The sequence below is a fragment of the Pelodiscus sinensis genome, chromosome 5, assembly GCF_052426305.1.
Source record: "Pelodiscus sinensis isolate ZL-2025 chromosome 5, ASM5242630v1, whole genome shotgun sequence".
Taxonomy (NCBI): Eukaryota; Metazoa; Chordata; order Testudines; family Trionychidae; genus Pelodiscus; species Pelodiscus sinensis.
The window spans coordinates 129,236,656-129,263,240 of NC_143056.1; the positions used below are offsets into that span (position 1 = coordinate 129,236,656).

Below are 26,585 nucleotides of genomic sequence, written 5' to 3' on the forward strand. Positions count from 1 at the left end.
GACCACCCACTGTGCACTGTTAGAGCAATGCAGCAACTTGGCCAACATCAAATTTGCTGGACCATTTTTCTCTCCAAATTTGATGTCATGGTTACTTACTAAGAACGGGAGGGCAGATGCTTCGTCATACAAGGATGAGTAGCATGAGGGGGAGCAGGAAGCTTTCACCACTGTTCTTATACCCTCCCACTTTTGTCAGTGGAACCCTCACTGGTTCACCTGATGATCTCTATCTGTCCCTGGCCTCCACGTTACTTGTTTGCAGATCGAATCTGCTGAACTGTAAGAGCCACCAGTGCTTCCCCAGGTTGCAAGTTTTATCTGCAATACAACCCCTTTTATTGCAGGGATTATCTCTACATGACTGAGGGCAGATCCTGGCTTCAGGTGCTAAAGTTATGCTAAGACTGGACATTTCAGCCGGTTTTAAACCTGGACCCTGATCACTGGGGCTACGTCTACACTGGCATGAATTTCCGAAAATGCTTTTAACTGAAAAGTGTTTTGTTAAAAGCATTTTCGGAAAAGCGCGTCTAGATTGGCAGGATGCTTTTCCGCAAAAGCACTTTTTGCGGAAAAGTGTCCGTGGCCAATCTAGATGCAGTTTTCCGCAAAAAAGCCCCGATCGCCATTTTCACGATCGGGGCTTTTTTTGCGGAAAACAATACTATGCTGTATACACTGGCCCTTTTGAGCAAAAGTCTTTCGGAAAAAGACTTTTGCCTGAACAGGAGCAGCATAGTTTTTCCGGAAAAGCACTGATGATTTTACATGAGATCGTCAGTGCTTTTCCAGAAATTCAAGTGGCCAGTTGTAGACAGCTGGCAAGTTTTTCCAGAAAAGCTGCTGATTTTCCAGAAAAACTGGCCAGTCTAGACACAGCCTGCATGTGTCTGATGGCCAGTCTTATGAACTGACATTAAAAGTAATGCTAGGTTATGCAACCTGTGTGCCCATAGGAAGAAACCTTGAGCCTGTGGACTTCCTTCCTCCCCTCCCCACACCTCCATGGCCTTGCTCCACTATCTCAATGGACTTTTTTTATTGTAGAGTTACTTTGCTCCCGAGTGCATACAATCATCTTCACCATGGTAGACCTCCTAACCAAGCGGCCTCATTTTATTCCCCAACATGCAATGCCTTCTTTGACTTCATTCTGAGTCATGGCTTTGCTCCAGTAGCTTGTCTCCTGGTCATGACTGCAGTTCTTTTCTCTGATTCTACTCTGCCTACTAGGTCTGCTCCATCTGCTAGGTTGTACTGCTGGGATCCCAGCGTGTAATGTGGGGTTCTGATGCCAGCAGGGTGGTGGTGAGGGCCATTGCTGCTCATAGTGGACTGCTGTGCTCACATTGAGGGGGCTCTGATGCCAGCGGGGGGAGGCACAGAGGTCAAGGCCCCACTGACAGTGTTCCCTGTAAGCTGAGCACTTGAGTGGCCACCCAGGAGAAATTCAAATATGGCCAGCTGATTAGCAGAGTGCCCACTGCTGGCAGCCTGTGTTTCTATTGGTGGTGAACATCTGCACATGCCTCTGCACACAACAAAATGTATTCTACGTATGGGTGGAAAAAATTAGGTGGAACATGCCCCACTGATGCTGGTGGTGCACTGCTGTGGTTGGGATGGGGGCTCTGACATCCATGGGAGGTGCTGTGCTCAGGGTGAAGGCTGCAATGCCAATAAAATGTTGCTAAGCCGTTTCCTGCAGTGGTTTTCCAAGCTCACTGCTTCCAGGACACTGTAGCACCTCTCCCCGCCCACCATTGTACAGAGCTGGGGCTGAAGGTCCTGCAGAGGGGGCAGAGCTGCTAGAAGCCAGGCAGAGGCCTGCATGCCCAGAGCCTGGAGCCACCCCATTGGGAATAGCCAGATGAGGTGCTGGGGCCCACTAGAGGAACAGAGAGGGGGCAGAACACTGGCTCCATCTCCAGCCTCACCCACTAAAGGGTGCCCCTCCTGGGCAGGACATTGTGCACCAGGACTGGGGGGGGGGGGGGGCAATGTTGGAGCTCAGAAGGGGAAGATGTGGGGGGACAGCTCCCCTGATAACAGACTCTTGGCCTTCTATAAAAACACCTTTATTTATAATACAAAATCCACGTGCGGTGGTGCTGGTGCCACAGTGCTGGAGCCCCCGGGCCAGGCCCCATGGCAGCGATGGGGAGGCAGGGGTGGGCGGTGCCCAGGGATCACCAAGGCATGGTGACCCACAGAACCAAATGGCCCAGAGCAGACATGGAGGAATGCAATAGAAGGCCCAAGGAAGGGGCACGGGAGCAGGGAAATGAACAGCAGAGTCCCAGGCCCAGCTCTGACCCTCCCAGCTCACCACCACCACTGGCCCAGGGAGGCCAGCTCCCATCCCCCCCCACTGATCCCCAGGCCCAGAGGTGCTGGCTCCAACCTTCCCACCCCAAGCCAGGGACCCAGCTCCCATACTCTCACCCCTTCCCTTTCCATGCCAGGGCCACTGGCTCCGATTCTCACTTCTCACTCACAGGCCTAGGCCAGGAGTCCAGCTCCACCCTCCTCTGACCCCCCCGCCCCACACTGAGCCCCAGTGCAGTGACCCTCTTCCCCTGTGGGGCAGCCCTTACCTTCTCCCCAAGGCTATCATAAGCCCCAGGTTGGGGGCTGCCCTGCTCCTATTGGTTCCCTACCCGGAGCCCCATGTGGAGAGGGGGACAGCTATGAAACTGTTCCTCTGCCCCTGTGCCCATGAGGGTGGAGGCAACTCTGACCTTGCCCCCTGCGCCTCATGCCAAGGGGGCTGGCTTTGAGCCTCATCACCAAAAGTGGGCTGGGAAGCTCTCTTATGCTAATGGCCCCCACCCCAGGGACCCAGCTTTGATCCTCTTGCCTTCTCCCCTCACAACCCTACACTAGGGGCAGGAGTGCTCTGAGGCCTCTCCTCCCTGGGTCTCCACAGTGCCATGCCCAAGGGGCGGTCTCCTTGCTCCCCATCTCACCAGAGCAGGCTCTTGCTAGAAGACAAGAGTCATGCTCCCCCGTGTCTGCGCCCCGTGATGCAAGTAGAGGGTCGGTGCCTACAGGCTCCGAGCCCAGTAGGATGCCCACCCTAAGGGGAACAGGGAGTCCCCATGCTCAGTTGTACTCCATCAGGCTGAGGGTGGGGCGAGGGCCCCGGATCCCCTGCTCCCGAAAGGCGATCCTTGTGCAGGGGAGTTCTCGTGCTGGGATGGGCAATGTGGCAGCGTGATCGGGGGGGCAGGGCCATGCTGCTGGGGGTGTGGCTGCAGCTCCCCCCGTCTCAGTCCCAGCCGTTGTCCTTCACCATGTGTGACATCTCAATGATGAACTTCCCCTCCTTGTACTTCTGGCTGGTCTCGAAGGCTTGTTCCTGGCCGAGGGGAGAGAGAACAGCGCCTCTGAGCTGGCCCCCTCCTCTAGGGCATGCTGTTCTCTCCAGCAGGGGGCGCTGTGAGCCCAGGGAGGGGAAGGAGTCTGCCTGCCCCGGGGGGAGGCTGTGAGCCCAGGGAGTGGAAGGAGTCTGCCCAGCAGGGTGGGGCTGTGAGACCAGGGAGGGGGCCCGGCCTGTACTGCCCAGCCCTGCTGCCCCAGTAGGGGGCACTATGATGGGGGATTCCTGTAGGGCTGGGGCACTACTCACATATTTCCACCCCAGGGTGGTCTTGCAGCTCTCACAGAAAATGTCAGCCACAGAGTGGAGCCCGGTGAGCAGGAGGCGCTGTTCAGCTGGCCCGCAGCCCACGTTAACCCTGGCACCAGAAAGAGGAGCAACATGGGACGAGGTCACACACTGCCTTCCGCTCCCAACTCCCCGCACACCCTCCCTGTGTGTGTGTGTGGGGGGGGGGGGTGGTCTGGAATTCAGTGGCCAGTATCCTAGCAAACATACACCCCGTGCAAGACTAGACGGAGCAGGCTTGGCTCCCAGGCACTCTGTGATCGAAGCAAAGGAGCTCAGCCCTTCCTGTGTGCTGGGGCTGAGCTCCATACACAGCTGTGCTCTCCTGCGAGGTACCTGCAGCCAGAGCAGCCTCACACATTCAGGCACGGGTGTCTTTTAACTGTTGCCTGGCTTTGAGCCAATATCAGGTTCTATTTACTAAGCTGGCAGCCTTAGGGACCCCGTGCCCCAGCTTTTCTCCCCCGCAGGAACTCCTGAGACAGTGGGATCCTCACACTCCCAGGGCTCCAGAAGTTAAAAGAAACAATTGTGCAACTTGGTGATGCTACAGTGAGGGGGAGGGCTGAGCTGGTGTCTGTGTTCAGGGCTTGCCCAAGTGGGTAAAGAGAGACCCAGGAGTCTTGCAGGGGGACAGTCAGCAGGGCAGAGGCTGGGATGGGCTCCATGGAGAATCAGAGGGGCGGGCGGGGCAGAAGCTGTGGGGATCTGAGAGCAGCTACCGTCTCAGTCCTCACTCATTCCCCCCCTCCCCATGCCTGCCTTTCTGCCCCTCCTCACACACCTGTGCCTCTTCAGGGAAAGCACAGAGAGCTGGAGAGGATCTCAAATAAGCTCCAGGCTGTGTCCCTGTGGGGCAGCTGGGACTGGCTCTGGCCAGCTTCCTGGGGGATCCCAAGGAGATTGGTATGGCCCTATTGCCACTCTCCCTAGATACTGTGCCTGCCCCATGGGCCTAGTCAGGCTCCCATGCTCCCCACTGCAATCTGGTGACCTTCTCCATAACCACAGCTATGCATCACAAACCTGACCCACTATGCATGGTGCCCTAGAGACCCTCAGATAGCAGCCAGCATTGGCATGCTCCAAGGGCAAGAGAGCCCTGCTGCCCCCACTGTGGCCTGCCCATCCCAGCCACCTGTCATCTGACCCATCTTAGCTGCCACGCTGGGGTCTCTGGCAAGAGGCAGGCTTGCCAGACAGCTGCTGCTGCAGCCAGAGCTGTGCCCACCAGCTCAACCATGAAGGGATCAAGCCACAGTCCAGCTTGGACAGCTGATCCAGGCTGAAGAGTGACCATTCCCCACCTCACTGAGTCAGACACTAGCAAGGATGAGCAACCGTGGAAGTGTGGCTCAGGGATGTGGGACAGAGCCGATGCTCACTGATACATTTGGGATGCTGCAGCCCCTCATGGCTTCATGTAGATCCTGAGTGGGAAGGAGGCACTGCCTGGCCCTGGTGCAGCAGACTCTGGGGAGTAGCGGAGCTCCATCTGGGAAGAAGCAAACTCAAGGTCTCTCCAGCTATCAGTCAAACACTAGCATGTGTGACATTGATCAGTGGTAAGAGCTGCTCTTAGATCTAGTGGCATCACTAGGAGTCTCTACTCCTGGGCAGATCCTGCACCACTGCACACACACAGAATTCATGTGTCCTGCAGGTTCCCCCTCTCCCTCCCTGAAAAGATATTTCTGCCCAACAAGTGCTGCAATTCTGTTTTTGGCCCACCAGAGGCTGCTGTGGCACCCAGACAGGCGCAGCACAAAGGCAGCCTGCTGTTCTGGTGCCACAGCAGCCTCTGGTAGGCAAAAGGTGGAATTGCAGAATTCTGAGGCAGACTGGTGTTTTTGGGGAGTGGAGGGGGATTTTTGTGTGTTTCCAGTGGTGCGGAGCCTTCCATAGCCACAAGCGAGGTGCTAATAACTAGTTTCAAAAATGGGCCCTTATGCCTTATGCTAGCCAACAAAGATGAAGCTGTACTTCCCTGAGACTCCTTGCCCATCATTAAGCAAAGCTGCTTGAGAACCAGCAAAGACAGGGCATTTTTGTTGTCTCTACGGAAGAAACAGGCCCTAGCCTGATCAATCGCTGATACAAAGCAGATAAACTCCTAGCAGTGAGAACCATGCAGCTGCACTTCTGAGCCACGGCAGGAAGGAGCTACCAAGCCACTCTGAGCCTCAGGCAGCACCCAAACCACAGCCCCAGAGACCCTAAATCCATAGGATACAGTCTCCCTGTCTCTGCCTTCTCTCTGCCATGTTGTTCACAGATTCCAAGGCCAAAAGGGACCGTTGTGAGTATCTTCTCTGATCTCCCATGTAACTATCACAATTTCCCCAAATTAATTCCTGTTTGATGTAGAGTAGATCTCTTAGATTTAGAAAAACATCCAATCCTGAGTTTAAAATTGCCAGAGATGGACAATCTTCCAGAGTCTTGTGTAAGTTGTTCCATTGGTTAATTACCCTCACTCTTAAAAATACGAGTATTGTTTCCAGTTGAATTTGTCTAGCTTTAACTCCTACCCATTGGATGGTGCTAGGCCTTTGTCTGCTAGCCCAAAGAGCCCATTAATAATTATTTGTTCCCCATATATCCCCAGCTACTTACAGATTTTGGTCAGGTCACTCCTCAACCTTTAGATAAATAGATTTTACTCCTGGAGTCTATCACTAAACAGCAGGCTGTGGTTCTTCTCAAACCCTTTCAATGTACCAACCACCTTTTTGAAGGATGGGCAACACGACTGGACACAGGATTCCAGCATCAGTCACACCAGGTCCATATACAGAGGTGCAATAGCCTCTCTACTTCTACTCGAGGTTGCTCAGCCATGCTTGATCATTGGCCATGGCCCCCCATAAGCCAGATAAGAGAGGAGGTTCCGAGATACTTCTATGTCAATAGCCATTGCTGTTGGCAATGGGATGGCCCATGGGCGAACGTAGAGGTTGTGACCCCCCTGCCAAAGCTGATGATGTGACTGTCCTGGGTTTTCACCACTGGGATCACAGGGAGGACCGTGGGCTTGCTGCCAACGAGCCAACCCATACGAAACATTCTGGGGAGAAAGACCCCAGTGCAAGAGATCCCGGGGACGGTGCCTGACAAGTTCTTGCCATCTTGGGCAGGGAATTCTTTGCCTGGGAATGGTACCAAGACAAGGGGCACCACGTGCCCTAGGTGGGAGACCGGAGTGTGAGGCCCACGGGACCAGTGTTATACCTCCCCATGACAATGGCTCTGATTCTACCCAGGGACTCACCATCAAGGAGACCCCATTGCAGAGACTCCATCTTTGGGACAGGACAGGGTCCCTCGTGCCTTTGAAGCCAAAAGTCATTCTGTCTTGGGTCGTGTAGAATGGAGACAGCCTAGATGGTGAGATCTTTGGGGGACTATCTCCGTTCTGGGACTGTACAGCGCCTAGCACCTCTGGGTCCTGCTCTATGGCTGGGTGACTGAAGCACTAACATAATACACTTAATCAATTATAACAACAGACGATATAGCTCTGGCTGTTGCCTGCTCCCTTCTGATTGGCTGAAAACTCTCCTCCCACCCCCCCCCCCCCGGCCCTATGTAATAGATGGGTTGATGGATCACAGAGGGGCACTCACACAGAATTGAACAGGTAGGCTCGGCCATGGCTCCCCTGGAAAGACTGTAGAGACAAAGGACAGGAATTATATCTCTCCCCTCCCCCCCAAACAACAGTCGTCCCCACCACCCACCTTCATTCACAGCCACGGGGAAGCTTCCAGCACCCAGGGCCTGGTTGGGCGCTGCCATGGGGAAGACGGGCAGTTGACAAGGCAGCGGCTGTGAGGAAGCTCACAGAGGTGGGACTGTTTGCTGGGCACTGACAGGGCACAGCCCTGCGGAAGCTCACGGTGGTAAGGCATGCCCATGGGGAAGCCCAGTGGCTGGCGCAGGCCCCTAGCAGGCAGGAGCAGTTGTACCTTGGAGATGAGCTCGTCATGCTTGGCCAGATGGGCCTGGCAGTGCACACAGCTGTAGGTGCGGTGGCAGTGCGGCAGGTAGCTGCGGAAGGTCTTGGTGGGCAGGCAGGCGGCGGGCGGCCCTGGCTCACAACTGGGCATGACGGGTTGAAGGGCGATACCCTGGCGGGGCGGGGGGGCAGGTGCTGTGCACCCCCCGCACAATCGGTCGCAGGTGAAGCAGCGAAGCAGGTTGGCTAGAGCCGTGTTTCAGGGTGGGAGGAGTTTGGGGGGGCTGCACAGCCAGGGCCCCCCCAGATGAGAACCAGGCCGAAAGGGGAGTCACCTGCAGAGAATGAGAGAACAGGGCAGTAAATCAGGGGGGCTGCCCCTATGCCCAGCGCCCTCCTCCTGGGAGACTGGAGAGAGAGCACTCTTTGATGGAGAAGGGGAGACATCCCCCTCTTCTTCCCCCAGGGCCAGCTCTCTCCTCCCCCTCAACCAAGAAAGCGCCCCCACTGGAGCTAGAGAGGAAACGCACAGTATTGGGGATCCCATTCTATGGCTGGCAAACCCACGCCTCCGTGCTGGGCATGGCACCCCCTGCTGGGAATAAGGGATGGTCCTCCTGGGGTTGTTCATCTCCCATCTTTGTTACTGCCCAGAGGAGAGCACCCCCTGCTGGGACAGACCCATTTCCACCTCTCCCACCCTCCTGGGGGTCTCCTCTTCTTTCTTTGCTGCAGCCCAGAGACAGCGCCCCCTGCTGGGAATAAGGGATGGTCCTCCTGGGGTTGCTCATCTCCCATCTTTGTTACTGCCCAGAGGAGAGCACCCCCTGCTGGGACAGACCCATTTCCACCTCTCCCACCCTCCTGGGGTCTCCTCTTCTTTCTTTGCTGCAGCCCAGAGACAGCGCCCCCTGCTGGTTGCTGCCCAGAACTGCCTTTGAAATGACCATGCCTGAGTTTGTCACCAGCCTAACCCAGATGGCTGAGACAGCCCCCAGCTCGCCCCTGGAGTGTCACGTTCATAAACTGGGGCAGCCCAGTGCCAGAGCCCCATGTGGCTACTCTCCTCATTCCCGCCCCGGGGAAACCATAAAGGAGGCAGGACCAGAGGGGGGCGGAGGTGGAAGGTGACCCCTGGGGGCAGAGATGAGCTCCCGGGAGAAAGGAAACGGGAGAGGCTGTGGCGTGGGAAAGTTGCGAGTGGGATGGGCGCGTGGGGGGGGGGATCCGGGCTCTCTGGCCACGGGCAGGGGAGGGGAGAGCCCCAGGCTGCGCGGGAGGGCAAAGTTTCTCCGCCGCAGCCCTCGGCGCTGCGCACCCCCCGCCGCCCCTCACCTTGAAATCTCGTCCCAAGAGCCGCGTCCGTCCGTCCTGCAGCCGCGGGAGGGGGCGGCACTGGGGCGGTGTGGGGCGCGGGGAGCCGGCTCAGGGGGCCGAGGGGCCGCGGCTGGGGGGCGAAAGGGGCCCTGGGGCTCCGACTGGAGCCGAATGTGGCTGTGTGTTGTGGAACCGCATCATAACATTGAGTCATCCGTCCCCCCCCCCCCCGCCTCCCGCTACGTCAGAAAGGGGCTGGGAGGCACGGGCCGGGCAGGGAGGGGGCCGGGGCCACTGGGCTGGGTTGCGGGGGTGGGGCACGCAGTGACTGGAGAGGGGTGGGCATGGGGGAGTGATGGAGCGAGAGTGGGGGGTTCAGGACGAGCGGTCCCCCGGAGAGACGGGGGGGAACAAGTAATAAATCATGTGCTGCGCCTCTGACGCAGGGAGAGGGAGCGAGAGACAGCTCGGGGTCATGGGCTGCATATCTGCAAGCTCCTCAGGCCAGCGTACGCCCCCCAGCAAAACATCCCCCCCCCCACGCAGAGCAACCGCACCTGCCTAACTGCAGACACCCAGCGCACGAAGAGCCCCAAACCTTGGCACCCCAAGCATCGGCACCCCGACCTCACTGTCCCAAACACGGCCCCCCATCTCGCTGCCCGAAACACATGGCATGCCCCTCCCCCAAACTCTGGCACCCCCTTATCTCACGGCATGCCACTCGCCCAAACACTGACATCCACATGGCACGCCCCGCCCCCAAGCATTGGCGCCCCCCCGATCTCATTGAATGTCACTCCCCAACTGGCACCTGCAATCTCACTGTCCCAAACACGGCCCCCCTTCCTCCCCCGCACCTCATGCCACTCCCCCAACCATCCATAATCCCCTCCTCTGTGACAGCTGTAACACTGACAGCCGAATCTGCAGCATCTCCAAACACTGACTCATGTCGGTCTTGCTCCCCCAAAACACTGAATGGATCTGTAGCCAGTCACAAGTCACAGGAGCCCCGACGAATGACACTCCAAGTGGTGGCCTTTCCAGTCGCTGCCAAATAGCAGCATTGGCTCTGCATCTGGGTTTGAAACTGTGGCTGAGATGAGGGCAAATCCCCTGTGGAGGCCAGGACACAGCTATCTGGGGGCTGTGCACTTTCTTTCCAATCCTTGCTTGTCTAGGCTCCAACCCACCCCACATCTGCCGCCCTCCCCGTCAATAGAGACACCCCCCAGAGATGTCCACCTTCTTTTGTTCCTCCCCAGGGCATCAGGGCTGGACCCACACTGCGAATGGGCGCATGGGTAATGCCTCCTGAACAGTCCTCTCCTACCCACAGATAATCCCCTAGCACATCGACATAGCTGCTGGTATCTAGCATCTCGTGCAACACTCCAGCATGGGGCTGCCCCCACCCTGAATGTCAGGAACCTCCAGAGAGACTCCAGGAGCACAAGGCTTCAGGCAGCTGGCGCACGTGGCAGGGAGAGATGATCGGCGAGGAGGAGACTCCGCATGATCCCAAGGCTGCCCAAGCCAGAGATCGGCCCCATGGAAACACCCCTCCCCATCCTTTCTAGGGAGCCGCCAGGAGATCAGGAACTACATCTCCCGACAGGCCCAGCGCTCACCCGCCATGCCAAGTCCCTACTTCCGAGAGCGGCCTACCCAGGCGAACTACGTCCCCCAGCAGGCACCGCGCCACCACCACCCCGTCGCATTTCCGGATCCGGCCCTTTCTCCCATCAGCCCCGTACACTTCCGGCGTCCGGTGTGCCTTCGGGCTTGGAACTTCCGGCTGGTCGTTTTATCGCGAGGCGGCAGGTGGGTGCCTCTTGTGGGGCTCGCCTGGGTGTGGTCCCTCTCGCGCCGTTGTCATGGCGACACCCAGTAACGCCCTGTGCTACCTTTGAGGGAGGGGCACGGTCCCGCCGTTCCCAGGGGTGCCCCGGGCGCGAGGGGGCGGCCGTTCCCGGAGGGGGAGGGGGCGCGGGGCGGCGCGGGGCGGCCCGGGGGGGGGGGAGGGGGGAGTGTGTCCGCCTCGGTGGGGGTTTGCCGTTTTTCTGGCGAGGGGGGCGCTGCTGACGTGAGCACGAGGCGCTGCTGCGGAGAGCGGACATCCCGGCGCTCGCAGAATCCCAGGGCTGGAAGGCCACAGGGGTCATCAAGTCCAGCCCCCTGCCCAACGCAGGACCAACCCCAACTCAATCAACCCAGCCAGGGCTTTGTCAAGCTGGGTCTTAAAAACCTCCAGGGGTGGAGACTCCACCCCCTCCCTAGGGAACCCCGCCCAGCGCTTCCCCACCCTCCCAGGGAAATAGTTTTTCCTAATATCCAACCTACGTCTCCCCCACTGCAACTTGAGACCATTGTTCCTCCTCCTGCCATTCATCGCCAGAGAGACCAGGCCCTCTCCATCCTCTTTGGAATCTCCCTTTAGGCAGTTGAAGGCTGCTATCAAATCCCCCCTCACTCTTCTCTTCTGCAGACTAAATAAGCCCAAATCCCTCAGTCTCTCCTCATAGGAAGGGCTCAACAATTAATGTAATCTACTCGCCTGTGGAGAGTAGATTTTAGCCCGTCAAGGCCATGCAGCGTGCGGTTCCGCATGGCTGGGGAGTGGGGCTCTCCACCACTTGGCGAGCTCTGCTCATAGGTGATGTGCTCCAGTCCCCTAATCATTTTGGTTGTCCTCCGCTGGACCCTCTCCAATGTGTCCACATCCTTTCTGTAGTGGGGGAGGGGGGGGGCCCAAAACTGGACTCAGTACTCCAGCTATGGCCTCACCAGAGCAGAATATCACTTGTCTAGATTTGCTGGCAATGCTCCTTCTAATGCACCTTAATATGCAATTAGTCTTCTTGGCTACAAGGGCACACTGTTGACTCATATCCAGTTTCTCATCTATTGTAATCCCCAGGTCCTTTTCTGCCAAACTGCTATTTAGCCAGTCAGTTCCCAGCCTGTAACTATGCATGAGATTATTCCGTCCCAAGTGCGGGACTCTGCATTTGTCCTTATTGAACCTCATCAGATTTCTTTTGGCCCAATCCTCTAATCTGTCTAGCTCACACTGGACCCTATCCCTGCCCTCCAACGTATCTACCTCTCCCCCTAAGAGTCATCTGCAAATTTGCTGAGGGTGCAATCCATCCCCTCATCCAGGTCATTAATAAACATGTTGAACAAAATGCTCCCTAGAACTGATCCTTGGGGCACTCCGCATGAAACCGACCATATATCTGACATCAAGCTGATGATCACCATCCATTGGGCCCAACAATCTAACCAGCTTTCTATCCACCTTACAGTCCATTTATCCAATCCATATTTTCTTAACTTGCTGGCAAGAATATTGTGGGAGACTGTATCGAAAGCTTTGCTAAAGTCAACCTCTTGTCCTGTTGTTTCCATGACGATCGTCTGTGGCCCCTATCAGCCTTGGTGCTCTTTTGTGTGTGGTTCCTAGGGATGTGACAGGAATATTATCTAATTAGTGAAGTTCCAGAATAATCAGTCGTATCACGGTGCAGGAAGTGGGAACCTCCCTCTCGTCCATGTATAATAATGCCTGTGACTGTGTGACAACACAGAACACTGGGGGGGAGGGGCATGGAAGAGCATTATATTCCCTGTGATGTCACTTCTTTTCTTGTGTCTGTTTCAGGCTTATGCAGGGATAGAGATGGCAGAGGAGGCCGGGGATGAGAAGAAGCAGGTGGCAAAGTTTGAGCTGGAGCGGGAGACAGAGCTTCGCTTTGAGGTGGAGGCCTCGCAGACTGTCCAGCTGGAGCTTCTGACAGGCATGGCGGAGATCTTCGGCACTGAGCTGACCCGCAATAAGAAATTCACTTTTGATGCTGGTGCCAAGGTGGCTGTGTTCACATGGCATGGCTGTACAGTGCAGCTGAGCGGCCGCACTGAAGTGGCTTATGTATCGAAGGACACCCCCATGCTCCTCTACCTCAACACCCATACTGCCCTTGAGCAGATGCGGCGGCAGGCAGAGCGCGAGGATGAGCAGGGGCCCCGGGTCATGGTGGTAGGGCCTACAGATGTGGGTAAGTCGACAGTGTGCCGGCTGCTGCTGAACTATGCCGTGCGGCTGGGGCGCCGACCCACATTCGTGGAGCTGGACGTGGGCCAAGGCTCTGTCTCCATCCCTGGCACCATGGGAGCACTGTACATTGAGCGGCCTGCTGATGTAGAGGAGGGCTTCTCTATCCAGGCCCCCCTCGTTTATCACTTTGGCTCCACCACTCCTGGCACCAACATCAAACTCTATAACAAGGTGAGCAATGGTGGATTTGAGGGTGAAATTCAAAGCAGCCCAGGACTCTTTTTCCTACATGCACAGTTCTAGAGACATGGCAACCTTTAATAATTAGAGCATATGGATCTGGGTGATGGAACAGTATAGGAGACTGTATATGGAGCCATACTTTTGGAGATGGGATGTTGATTCATACATGTACTGTGGTCCCACTAGAAAACAGCATAGGAGGGCACCTTCATAACCTAAAGTAAATCTCAATATTACTAGCAGTAAAGGGGTAACATTGCCTTGTCTGCCCACCTCATGATCATCTCTGGTCCTGCTCGGCTGCATTTTCATCTCCTGGTCTGGAGAAGAGGCGAGGGAGGGTGTTTGAGTTGTTGCTTCCTCTTTTATCCTCTCTTATCATCAATTCTTGTTAATCTGTTACCTTGAAAGAGAGCAGGCTTGCATGGTGAACTGGAAGTCACAATGTTTGGGCCAACTCTGCTACTACTTCCTGTGTGATCTTGGGAAGTTAATACCCTTTCCCGTAATACAAGAACCCAGAGTCACCAAATGAAATTGATAAATAGCATGTTTAAAACAAAATAAGAATGACTTTTTCATACTCTTCAAAGTCAGCCTGTGGAACTCATTGCCAGAGGATGTTGTGAAAGCCAAAAAATATATGGGTTCAAAAAAGAAGTAAATAAGTTAATGGAGGTCATGACAATCATTGGTTGTTAATCAAAATGTTTAGGGCTGTTACCCTATGCTCAGGGTGTCCCTAAGTCTCTGATGGTCCAGTCCCAGATGCTAGCAAAGGCAGGATATTGGGCTAGATGGACCATTGGTCTGATCCGGAGTGGCCATTCTTATGTTCTTAAGTTACTTCCTTACCTGCAGAATAGGGACAGCAATCAAACATCGGCATGTTCTGAGATGAACATTGGCATTTATTAACCTAAGAGATTATGAATATTATGGACATAAGTGACTAGTTGAGTCACTACTTGACTACTTGCTTCCCTCACCCTTGCTGCCTCTGTATCGGGGGGGAGGGGGGCAGGAGCCAGTACTAGGGGGAGCCAGCTTACAAGCTAGTTCCCTCCAGCACCCTTGGAGGGGCTGGGGAAGCAGACACACAGTGGGGGACCTGGTGCAAGCTGGGACTCAGCAGTCTCGGCTCACGCTGGGTCCCCTACTGCAGTTCTGACTTTTAAATGTAGTAAGAGCCAGGTGGCTCTTACTACATTTAAAATGCAGAGCCACAGTGGATCCCGGAGCCAGCGCAAGCTGAGACTGCTCAGTCCCGGCTCGTGCCACCCACAGGGGCTAATGCCACTGCAGCTCTGCTGTTTAAATCTAGTAGGAGCCTCGTTGCCTGTGCACCTGACTCCTGCTACATTTAAACTGCAGTGGGAGTAGCAAGTGCTCCCCTTTATCGAATAGTTAATGGAAATTCCATCAACTACTCGATTAGCTAATTAACCACCACATCCCCTGTAAATATTGTCCAAATAATCTTTTTAATTACACATCACTGCAGATATCCCAATCAAGACAACAGGCTAAACCTTTTAAAAAAAATACAGCTCGAAAAGATCTATGATGGGGGAGAGGCCAGTAAAAAGGATATTCTATTTGATTACTTGGCAACTTCTGTGTTAAAAGAGCACAGCTTAGCATTTCACACCTTCCTATAGGGGTGATGCTTATATCATCTCTCTAATGCAGCAATAACTGCCACTTCCTATATTTCATTGTAGACACAAACCTACATTGTTTTTCTGAATCTGTGAATAGTTACATACCTTCTGTTAGTCTCCTGCACAATACTCAGTAAATCTCTCCTCTGTGAGCACCATTGTAGAGGTATAGAATAGGGATGTTTAAAAGTGTTTAATACAGTAACCGTGTAGCTGCTAAGATTTTTAGTGGTTACACAGTTACAGGCACTGCGGGTTCTGTAGTATAAAGTTTAGCTTTATACTGCAGAGCCTGCAGTGGGGCCACCAGCCCACTCCCCAGGGAGCAGGCTTCGCTGCTCTGCTTCAGTGAAACAGCCTCCCCGGAAGCAGGCTGAGTTTGAATGTAACTGATAAGCATCAGGTTATTGGCTGATTGGTTAGTTGGTTACATTCTAACATTCCTAGTGCAGAAGAAATTACAGGCAGTCCCCGGGTTACATACAAGATCGGGACTGTAGGTTTGTTCTTAAGTTGAATTTGTATGTAAGTCGGCACTGGTACATATTGTACCCCAGGTGTCCCCGATTCAGCCGCTGCTGAAACTGACCAGCGGCTGACTACAGGAAGCCCGAGGCAGAGCTGCTTTGCCCCGGGCTTCCTGGAATCAGCCGCTGATCAGTTTCAGCAGCAGCTGACTTGGGGACACCTGGGGCAGAGCAGCTGGGGGGGGTGCTGGGTTGGTCCAGTAGCGCCGCACCTCGGTGCTGTAGGACCAACCCGGCAGTCCCCCAGCTGCTCTATCCCAGGCGTCCCCAAGTCAGCCGCTGCTGAAACTCACCAGCAGCGAGAAAAGCCTGGTCTGCTGGGGGGGGCGGCGCACTAGCTGCGCCCCCCCCCCCTACCAGACCAGGCTTTTCTCGCCGCGGAGGACGGGGGCGGCGGGACCGCCAAGACGCGCCGCAGTCCTGCCGCCTGCGTCCTCCGCGGCGAGAAAAGCCTGGTCTGTTGGGGAGGGGTGGGGCGCAGCTAGTGCGCCCCCCCTCCCAGCAGACCAGGGAGACGCGGGCAGCGGGACCGCTGAGACGCGCCGCAGTCCCGCCGCCCGCATCCTCCGCGGCTTTGCTCTGCATCTCCCTGGTCTGGTGGGGGGTCCCCCCCAGCAGACCAGGGAGACGCGGAGCGGCTTTTCTCACCACGGAGGACGCGGGCGGCGGGACCGCCCAGATGCGCCGCGGTCCCGCCACCCGCGTCTTCCGCGGCTTTGCTCCGCGTCTCCCTGGTCTGCTGGGGAATGCCCCCCAGCAGGCCAGGGAGACACGGAGCAGCTTTTCTCGCCGCGGAGGACGCGGGCGGTGGGACCATGGTGCGTCTGGGCGGTCCCGCCGCCTACGTCCTCCGCGGCGAGAAAAGCCCCGTTTGTAAGTAGGGATCCGACGTAAATCGGATCCACGTAACCCGGGGACTGCCTGTATCATTTATCTTCAATTTTAGTCGGCAGGGTGTTAGATCTCCAATCTGATTAGTTTTCTACAAAACAAATAAATGCCCCGGTGCTTAGTAGTTGGTCCTGAATAGGGCTGTATTTAACGTTTAACATATTAACTGGTTAAACACTAAGTCTAATTGGTCAAACCTGGAGCAGCCCCCTGCCCATGATGGGTTGCGGCTGAGACGGAGCCAGAAAACGGAGGCAGCTCTGGCTCCACTGCATGCTCCAGTCCTGGCTGCAGGTTGGGAGAGAGAGGTGACCTCTGGCCGAGTCTACTGTGGCCACAAGCAGGATCCAGCTGGCCAGGCCAGTTAACCAGTTACCTTGAAAGCACGCTGTCTTACTTCAGAGACTGGGCCAGCCAAACTCTGCTCTCAGGTTCGGAGGGTAACCAAGAAGACACAAATAGCTTAATGCATATAAATGCAAGATTTATTAGATATTACAGGTGATATAAAAAGAAAAGGCAAGAGAAGGCTGACAACATCCCTTTGGCTTGCTGGGGACTCTGACTCAGCAAAGGATGGACTCCTGGGCCAGGTCAGAAGACACCTGTACAGTTCCAGGTCCTTCGGGAAGTCCAAAGAGCGTTGGCAACATTAAACAATATATAGCCTGTACACAAAATTCTAGAATCAGCCACTAACTACATACAGAGGAAAAAAAACCCCAAAACAAACACCTGCCTGCTTGAGAAGATTCCCGAAGGCAGGCTTGTTTACCTGGAAGCTTATCTCAACTATGCAATGAGCTCAGCCATGCCAGACAGGGCCTATCTCTCTAACGAGCTAGCTAGCTGGGAATTTCCCTTGCTAACAGCAGTCCAAAGCCTGTTTTCTAGTTTGCAGACATGAGAACTGGGAAGATACACTAACTCCTCGAAATACAATGATCTTCCGGTTTTCCAACCACAACACACACTGACAAGCCACCTGCTTACTGGGTAACTAGTTAACCTCTTATATCCCTAGTCCTGAGTAACTAAACATCATATAGTTATTTATAGAGTGTATCTCGTATTAAGCTATGCTCTGCCGTGTTGAACTTGCTATGTCTAGGTATCTAAAATGAGGTGCTTGAATGGAAAGACGTTTGTGTGGGTATCTCCTCTACTGAGTTGAATAGCTACTCCAGGGCAATTTATATGTGATAAGTCCACCATCTAGTGGTAGCAGGCTGTGAAAAATACAGGCCACACCTTGAGAAAGGAAAAGACTGCGGGTGGAGCCCTTCCTGCACATCTTTCTTGGGTTCTAATTAGCTATGCTGCTTCCTCTCTGCAGATCACATCTCGCTTGGCTGACGTTTTTAACCAGCGCTGCGAAGTGAACCGTCGGGCTTCAGTCAGTGGCTGTGTCATCAACACGTGCGGCTGGGTGAAGGGCTCTGGGTATCAGGCCCTGGTGCATGCAGCCTCAGCCTTTGAGGTGGATGTGGTGGTAGTGCTGGACCAGGAACGCCTGTACAATGAGCTGAAGCGGGACCTGCCCCATTTTGTGCGCACGGTGTTGCTCCCCAAGTCAGGTGGGGTGGTGGAGCGTTCAAAGGACTTCCGGCGGGAATGCCGGGATGATCGCATCCGTGAGTACTTCTATGGCTTCCGTGGCTGCTTCTACCCCCACGCCTTCGATGTCAAATTCTCTGATGTCAAGATCTACAAGGTGGGGGCGCCCACCATCCCTGATTCATGCCTGCCTCTGGGCATGTCACAGGAGGACAATCAACTCAAGCTTGTGCCAGTGACACCAGGCCGTGACATGGTGCACCACTTGTTGAGTGTCAGCACTGCTGATGGCAGTGAGGAGAACATCTCTGAGACCAGTGTGGCTGGGTTCATTGTTGTCACTGGGGTGGACGTAGATCGCCAGGTCTTCACGGTGCTGGCACCGGCACCTCGTCCACTGCCCAAGAACTTCCTGCTGATCATGGACATCCGCTTCATGGACCTTAAGTAGGGGCTGCACTGGAGCAGAAGAGGTGTACTCCAGCATCTTAGAGCATCTTCATTGTGGACAGTATTTTTACCAAATGAAGGGGGTGGTGACTGCCACATAGACTAAACCATTTGAAACCAGCGTGAGAAGGGATAGAGGCTGCTGTGCAGAACAAACCATTGGGACAAACCAGAGTCGGTCAGATGAGGAAGTTTGTGGATTAACTTGTAGATGGAAGCAGGGAGGAAATAGGAGATTAAATGTAGCTGTACGTGATTCACTGCCTACCTCCCTTCTCTAGGTTCCCTTCCCTGCCTTAGATTTCAGCCCCTGAAATCTGGACCTGTTGTCGCTTTTGCACAGCCCACGCTTCATGGGGCTTCTCTTTATAGGAGATGATCAATATTCTTTTATATTTTTCTAATGTTAATAAATTTCCTGGCCTTTTGTTGTTTTCTGGTGACTGGATTAATTTTGTGTAACCTCTTGCAGTGTGAGAGAGCTCTGTAGTGCATGCACACAAGATGCACTGCTTGGGGCTTGGAGAGGGGAATTTTGATGTAAGGAATGAAATAGGGCCACACAAAGTAGGCTGGAGCATTTGAGCAAAATGTGGATCATCCCAGGAGCTAGGTTACGAGGAACTAACAATTTCATTTTCTAGGCCCTTCACCTCACCTCCACTATGGAGATGTCTGTCCTGACTTACTGCCAGCTTGGATCACCCATTTCCAACATTCCAACAAAGAGCTCCCCATTACCCTTATCTATCAAATGAATTCCCCATTAACATCCACAGTTCCTTCAACTCCCCCCTGAAAGCCTACTTGTGCTATAATGTGGACAGCACCCATAGCTGGGCAGTTGGTGTTCAGTGACTGCTCTTTGTGTTCGTTGCCTTCTCTCCCCACCATTTTTATCAATTGTGCTCATCTGTTGTCTCATCTTATATTTGGAATAGTAGGTTCGTTCTGTGTTTCTACAACACCTTGGGCCCTCATCCTTGACTGGCTGCCATTGCAATAAAGTTGTACAGTGGTTTTAAATGGGTTTGGAGCCAGGAATTTGCCACTAGAATGGGAAATCATCACAAGGAACTATTGCAAGTTGGTGGAGCTTCAGGGTAAGAGGGGACAAAAGGTTTACAAATGGAAAAGGTAGGAAGAATGCTGCAGGTTCTACAGCAGGAGAGAAGACGGGACATGCTGGGAAAGACTATAGAATAGAAGAAAAAGAGTGGATTTTGGGTTGAGGAATATGAGTTGTCCTAACCCCTCTAGCCAGGAGAGGGCACTGTTGATTAACCCCTTCTAGTGACTTCTTGGATCACAAGGCAATAGTGCTGGCTATATGATTCGATTATAAAAGATGGTGAATTGGGCAGAAGGGCCATATCCAAATTCCCCAGTGTAATTAGTTCACTGTAATCTGAGGTAATTCACGTTTTCACCTGTTCTAAGGATCAAAAACTTCATAAGTCGCACGTCAGGACCTGTTGCTTAGGCAGAAGCACTTCCCACTTACCAGAGATGTGCAGACCTTGTGTAACTTCCTGGCTGTGCTTTGGGCTTTGAGAGTGTGGGGGAGGGGAGAAATAAAGCCAGTCATGCCATGCAGCTGTTGCAAGAAGGATTCATGGTTGAGGTATGTATGCTGCTGCAAAGAGAAACCAGTGCTATACCTCTGCATGATGAAATGTCAATCAGCTGTTTTCCTTGTTCTTTCCCCTTTTATGACTGAGTTTTTCCAGCTTAGGTGGTAGAACTGCAGTTTTTGAGCAGGAGCTGGCCTTATCTGTGCGGAGCCTCATATCAGGTTCAATTCCTGGCTTTGCTGCAGATTACCTGTGTGACCTGAGGCAAGTAATGTCACATCTCTAGGCCACATTAACGCTCTGTAAAAAGAGGATAATAATCCTCCCTTTGTCTTTTATCCATTTAAAGGTGGCTATTTTGGAGCAAAGACTATCTCTTACTTCGTGTTTGTGTAGTACCCAGCATTGGGAGGCCCTGGTCTTACTTGGGTTTTCTAGGTGCTATTATGATATAATTTAAAATTGAAGCCCTCGTGATTACTTATTCAGGCTGTTGTAAGTGGAACCATTGCTATCCTCCTCTGTCATGATATAGATCTAGGTGTTTGAGTTCTCATAACTCCGGTCATCTGAAGAAGTGGACTGTGCGCACAAAAGCTCATGATACCATCTACATGTTTTGTTAGTCTATAAAGTGCTACCAGACCATTTGTTGTTTTTTCTATAACAGACTAACTCGGCTACCTCCTGAAGCTCCTTTAACTTTCTCGTCAGGGATGTACATTTAGGGTTGCCAGATGGTTTCAACAAAAATACTGGAAACACTTAACATTACATCACAATCAATATTATATCTTATTTAGAAAATACCGGACATTTATATTTTCTCAATTTGTTTCCTGAACAGAAAGCTCAAATACTTGACTGTCCAGTTCAAAACCGGACACCTGGCAACCCTAGATGTAATTTCCTCCCTTTCCCACCCCCAGCACAGCAAGTTACAGTGCTGAGAAGCAACTGTGTGCACAGGCTTCCAGGGCTGTAAGGTAATCTCTTCATGGAGGGAATTTACTTAGAACTCTCTCAGTGCTGCTGTTGTGACCACACTCATTAAAGTGCTCATCCAATGGGGCCCTGCATCTTAGTCTGCTTTTCCTCCCTTTGGAGGGAGAAATTCCTTTTTAAACCACGGTAGTCTTTTGATCTCTGCTGTGTGCTGGCGTTGTCTTGCCATGCCATTGTCTCTTAACAAACATCAGCTGCTTATAGCTTAAGCTTTTCCTTCCTCATTTTTGCTTACAGGACACCTGAGTGGCTTGGCATCCTGCTTGCAATATAACCCTGGTGCCAGGATGTAATGGAGTGGGGATTGTGTTCACTCTGTTTACTTTGTTGTGCTGAAAGTGATTCCTATTGTACTGTTCTGTTGTAACCCTGTGTGTGCCTCAGTTTCCCTGGGTACTGCATTGGTGTCTGGCTGGGGATAGGAATGTTGGATTGGCTGTCACTGAAGGGAGGCTACCCCAGGCTGTCCCATCTTAGCAGTACACAACAATAGCTCAGGCTGTCCTATAACCTGAGCCTGGGTGGGTAGAGCAACCAGCTGACACCTTGCTCAGGAACCTGAACAAAGGAGGGGGCAGAGCCGCCTCCAGGCTGGGGGATGAGGTGGGGCGTATATGAGTTCTCTGCTGGTGGAGGATGCAGGGAGGGGGCCCAGGGTGCTGGCCCTGGGTCTCCCTCTGCCTAAGCTGGATTGGACTATCTGCTTCTGGTTCCTGTGTTAACAAGTTTGTGCTATGCTGTGTCCCTATCAAGGAATGAAACTTTTGTTCTACTTGCTAGCTGAGAGTCAGAGCTGGCTGTGGATGGGGGTGCGAGGCCTGGAGAAACTGAGGCGCAAACACGGGGTTACAACAGAGCAGTACAGGACAGCAGGAATCACATACAGCATACCAGAGCAAACCCAATCCCCACTCGGTCACACGGGGCAGGGCGATAACCCACGCTGTGGACACGGGGCAAGGGTCCCTCTCCCCAGATGCTGCGCTGGGTGGCTGTGGAGGCGGGGGGGAGGGGCTGTGCCATGAGTCACTGGCCCATGGGGGTTCACACCCACTGAAGGCTGGGTCAGGTGGTGGGCTCGTCGTGACAATGGAATGGGGGGGTGGAGTCACGCGAAGTGGGGGGTTCTGCAGTTTGTGGAGTATACTATGACGTCACAGAGAACGGTACCATGAAGTCATTGGGGGGGGGGTTATTCCCTCTCCGCTGCTTATTTAAATTGTTTTCAATAAGGCACCTCCCCCAAATATCAACAGAACGAGACGGGGGGGGGGGGTTCCATTGACGCGATCACCCGAATCCGCCACGAGCCGTGCGTAGATTCCCACGCTAGGCGGGGTTGAGCTCTGATTGGGCGGCGGGGTCATCAATCTGCTGGGCCGAGCTCGAATGTGGCGTCTGGAGCCGAGTGGGTTCTGGGAGCGGGGCTGTTCGGCGCGTGCGCAGTGAGCCGCTCCCCTGCGCCTATCCCGCCTCGATTGCGGCGCTCTGCGGCGCACGCGCGGACGGGGGTGTCCGTCTCTCTGGGCATGGGCAACGGCTCGTCTCTCTCTCGCTCCCGCCCTCCCTCACGCCGCAGCCAATCAGCGGCGGGCAGTGTTCGCACGGGCGCGCGACGCGGCGCCGGCCGAGGGGGCAGAAGGCGGAGCGCGCGGCCTGGGACTAACCGGCGAGCGCAGCGCGAGCCCGCAGGGCCTCGGGAGCGCGCTTCCTCCCTGCTGCCTGGACGCGCCTCTCACACGGGGAGCCGGGCCGGGCGGAGGGAGCCGCGGCGCCGAGCGGTGAGTGCGGGCGGGCCGGGCCCAGCTGCACGGGGCGGGGGATCGGGGCCTCGCCTGCCGCGGGGAGCCGGGGAAATAAATCGGGGGGAGGCCGGGCCCCGCCTGCGGGCCTAGCCCGCCTCGGACCCGGCCCCCACGGATCGGCCCGCGGGCCCCATCCTCCCGCGCCCCTCCCCCCGCCCCCACACTGCCCCTGCCCTCGGGCCCCCCGCCCCCACACCGCCTCTGCTCCTCGGGGCCTCCCCGCCCCCACACCGCCCCTCCCCTCCCCACGGGCCTCTGCCCCTCGGGGCCCCCCCGCCCCCACACTGTCCCTCCCCCACGGGTCTCGTTAGTGCCCCCACACTGTCCCTCCCCTCACATCTCTCCTCCTCAGTGCACCCCCTCCCACAGGTCACTCTTCTACTGTGCACCCTGTCCCCACACAGGTCTCATCAACATCCTCCCCTTGCTCCCCCTACAGGTCTTATTAATCTCCCCTCCCCCTCCCCCTCCCCACATTGTCCCACCCCCCCATGGGTTTCATCAGCAACCCCCCTACTTCTCACTGCCTCCCCTCCCCCCCCCCCAGTCTCCTTGTTAGCACCCATAGTATCCTTCCCCCACAGGTCTCTGTTTGTCATTGCCCCAGAGATCCTTTCCTCCAGCACACCCACACTGCCTCTCCCCCTACAGGTTTCTTCTATTTAGCCCCCCCCCCCCCCACTGTCCCCACAGACCCATTATGCCTTCAGCATCCTTGTCCCTGTGCAGCTCCTCCTCCACAGTATTCAGAGTCCCTGACCCCTTCCTCCTTCAGTGCCCCTGCTGCCACCCATAATATGTAGAGTATCCACAGTCCCCCCACTCCTTTTTTCAGTACCCCTGCACTGCTCCTCCCCCACAGACCCCTACTTCCTTCAGTGTCTGTGTCCCTACATTACTTCCTCCCCCACATGGCCTCACTTCTAAATTTCCCTGCCCATACAGACATCTCTTTAGCATCATCTTATTTCTTCCTGTTCCTCTCCCTGCAAAGTTACCTCATACTTCCAGACACCCCTGCCTCCACACTTCTACTCCCCCATAAACACCTCCAGCATCCTTGCTCCTCATTGCTCCTCTGTTTCCAGAGAGACACCTCTCAGCAACCCAGACTTTTTTCCTGAATACTGATCCTCCCCATACTGAAGGGGTTCTCAAACTGGGGGGGTCTAACTTTGTGACATTAGGTGGGGTGCTGTGAGTAGTCAGACCCCCTATCCTAACCCTACTTTACTTCTAGCATTTAAAATGGAGTTAATGTTCTTAATTCACAAGGGGAGTGTCACACTTGGAGGCTTGCTGTGTGAAAGGAGTCACCAACACACAAGTGTGAGAACCACTGCTCTATATCAGCCTCCTCTCACCCCTAGCATCCACAGATACCTCTTTGCTCAGCACCCCCTTGCCGCCCCAAGAGAGATCCCTTCAACACCCACAGACCCCTGCCCACATAACTCCTCCCTCTTCAGCATCACCATTTCCCCAGGTCTCTCCACCAAATGATTCCTCTCAGCTCACCTGCCTCCCAGACATCTGGTCTCATATCAAACCTCTTCATTTCTGTGTGATCTGGAAATCCCCATATCCTTTCCCATCCCCTCTTATGTGACCCTTGTCCCACAAAGATTCTTTCCCCACTCAGAACATCCTGTTTCTGACTGTCCCCTAATGTGATCACCCCACTCACTATGACTCTTGCTGATCCCCTGTTTGATTTTTCCCTTCTGCTGTGGCACTCTGACACTTCCATAGACTCATTTATGTTAAGGGACCACCTTTCTCTCCACCCTGTAGCCCTCTCTTGTGTTTAATTCCCTGTTGCTCATGTGCAACCCTCCCTTCCCCAGTCTACCTTTAGTGTGGACTCTTGCCTGTTGAGTCTGATCCCTTATTTATTAATTTCCCTGGTTTTACATCTTTATTCTCTAGCCAGCACAACCTGTTAAATTCCCAGCTTGTCTCCTGTTGCCTCCATCCCTGGTTATATGCAGTGTTCCCTTGATGTACAAGCCCTCTTCATCTCTTCTCTCTCCTGGATTACATCTTCTCTCATGCGAGTCCTGTTTTCTGCTCTTAGAATCTCCTTTTCCCTGCTCTTAGAATCTCCTTTTCCCTGAATTAAGCTTTTCCCTGCACTAGATTACAGTATCACAGCTGCATGAAACCTGTTTTCCCTTTCTTGGTGCCCCCTGCCTTTTGCATGAAAAGAAAGGTGCTAGCCTAGGATTTGGAGACTAAGGTTTCAGTTCCCAGCTCCATCACAGATACTCTGTGTGACCTGGGCAAGTCATTGAGCCTCTCTTTGCTTCAATTTTCATAAGTAAAATGGGGATAATAGCACTTCCCTACCTCACAGATTTTATGAGCCACTCAGCTATTATGGTGATGGAGACCAGATAAGTGTCTAAAATAGACTTCTCAGATACAGCTGCCCTGTATTATATGCTCATAGACAAAGGAAAATTATCACTCATCTGCCAGAGTAACTGTCAGCTGTATCCACTTTCAGATTTCTTTACCCCACTATAGCTTCCAGTTATAGCCCTCAAAGGACCCTACAATTCACTTCATTCTAATACATTCAGGCTAATGACCCCTTTTTGTGTAAAGCTAGGATAGCAGGAGAGGGGATTCTTTTTTAAAGTTACTTATCCAGTATAGCTTGAATCTCAGATGGCTCAGGCAGGTTTTGCAAGAGCCTGTGGGGTATTGCTATACAGTAAAGTGTTTATTTTGTCAAAGATAATAATCAGTGCACCTCAGTTGTTAATATCCCATTGTGATTGAACATAGCATTCCCACATTGTGTTCAGGATGTCTCTATCTTATGCCGCACTTTGATCCATTCTGCACAATCCCCCAATCGCGCACATTTTCCAGCATGCACTATGGATATCATTAAATGGGGCTGTGAACTAACTGGCAGGCAGATTGGTTTCATGCTGCTGTTTGGTGGCATTTACAAAAAACTGAGAAGTTACTCCTCAAGGATACAATTTAGATTTTACACATAATGCCTCACTTTGAATATTGCTCCCTGTGCTTCTAATTCTAAATTATGCCCTGTTCTCAATGTCACCCCTTCCCTGCATAAATCCAAATTACACCCATGCGTTGAATATTACTGCCCTGTCTAAATCCAGATTGCCTCTCTATATATGTCTAAATTTATAGTCTCAGTGTTTATGGTTGTGACAGCGCGACAGAATGGCAGGTGAAATTCAGTGTTGATAAATGCAAAGTAATGCATTTTGGGAAACATTCCAATCATACATATGAAATGATGGAGTTTAAATTAGCTGTTAAGACACAAGAAAGAGATCTTGGAGTTATGGATAATTCTCTGAAAACATCCACTTAGCCTTTTTGACTGCTGCTGCATGTTAACAAAGTTAGGAACCAATAGGAAAGGAATAGATAATAAGACAAATATAATGCCCACTGTATAAATTAATAGTACACCCATGCTGCAGACCTAGATAGACTGGGACCAGTCAATTGAAAAGCAGATGACTGGCAGGGCAGGAAGGGGGCATGAAAGAGATCTATAAAATCATGAATGGTGTGGAGGAAGCAAGTAGGGAAATGTTTATCCCTTCACATAACACAAGAATGTTATGGGTCACCCAATGAATTAATGAGTAGCGTATTAAAAACAAACAAAAGGAAGAACGTCACACAACGCACTGTCAACTTGTGGAACTCATTGATGGGGGATACCATGAAGACCAAAACTATAACAAGGTTTAAAAAATTACATAAGATCATAGAAGAGAGGTCAGTCAATGGTTAACAACCAGGGTGGTTAAGCCTCTGACTGCCAGGTTCTTAGGTCCCTGTAAACATGTAGGACAATGT

General features: G+C 53.4%; 3 protein-coding genes across 4 annotated transcripts in view; 2 read left to right on the forward strand and 1 right to left on the reverse strand.

Annotated features, from left to right (window-relative positions):
* Positions 1–2,064: 2,064 nt before the first annotated feature.
* On the reverse strand, positions 2,065–9,172 carry YPEL4 (yippee like 4). The gene is made up of 5 exons (XM_075928612.2): positions 8,967–9,172; positions 7,642–7,966; positions 7,300–7,343; positions 3,635–3,743; positions 2,065–3,364 (listed from the first exon to the last, which is right to left on the reverse strand). Exons 2-5 carry the CDS (start codon positions 7,780–7,782, stop codon positions 3,275–3,277), a joined length of 384 nt encoding a protein of 127 aa, XP_075784727.1. The 5' UTR covers positions 7,783–7,966; positions 8,967–9,172; the 3' UTR covers positions 2,065–3,274.
* Positions 9,173–10,272: 1,100 nt separating this feature from the next.
* On the forward strand, positions 10,273–18,777 carry CLP1 (cleavage factor polyribonucleotide kinase subunit 1). The gene is made up of 3 exons (XM_006110960.5): positions 10,273–10,775; positions 12,619–13,242; positions 17,673–18,777. The coding sequence occupies exons 1-3, from the start codon at positions 10,467–10,469 to the stop codon at positions 18,342–18,344; spliced, it is 1,605 nt and encodes a 534-aa protein (XP_006111022.4). The 5' UTR covers positions 10,273–10,466; the 3' UTR covers positions 18,345–18,777.
* Positions 18,778–22,424: 3,647 nt separating this feature from the next.
* Positions 22,425–26,585, forward strand: part of ZDHHC5 (zDHHC palmitoyltransferase 5) — a 43,308-nt gene continuing 39,147 nt past the window's right edge. For both annotated transcript variants that reach the window (XM_075928614.2, XM_075928613.2), the window contains exon 1: positions 22,425–22,703. The gene's annotated coding sequence lies outside the window, so the exon portion shown is untranslated. The remainder of the gene's footprint in view (positions 22,704–26,585) is intronic.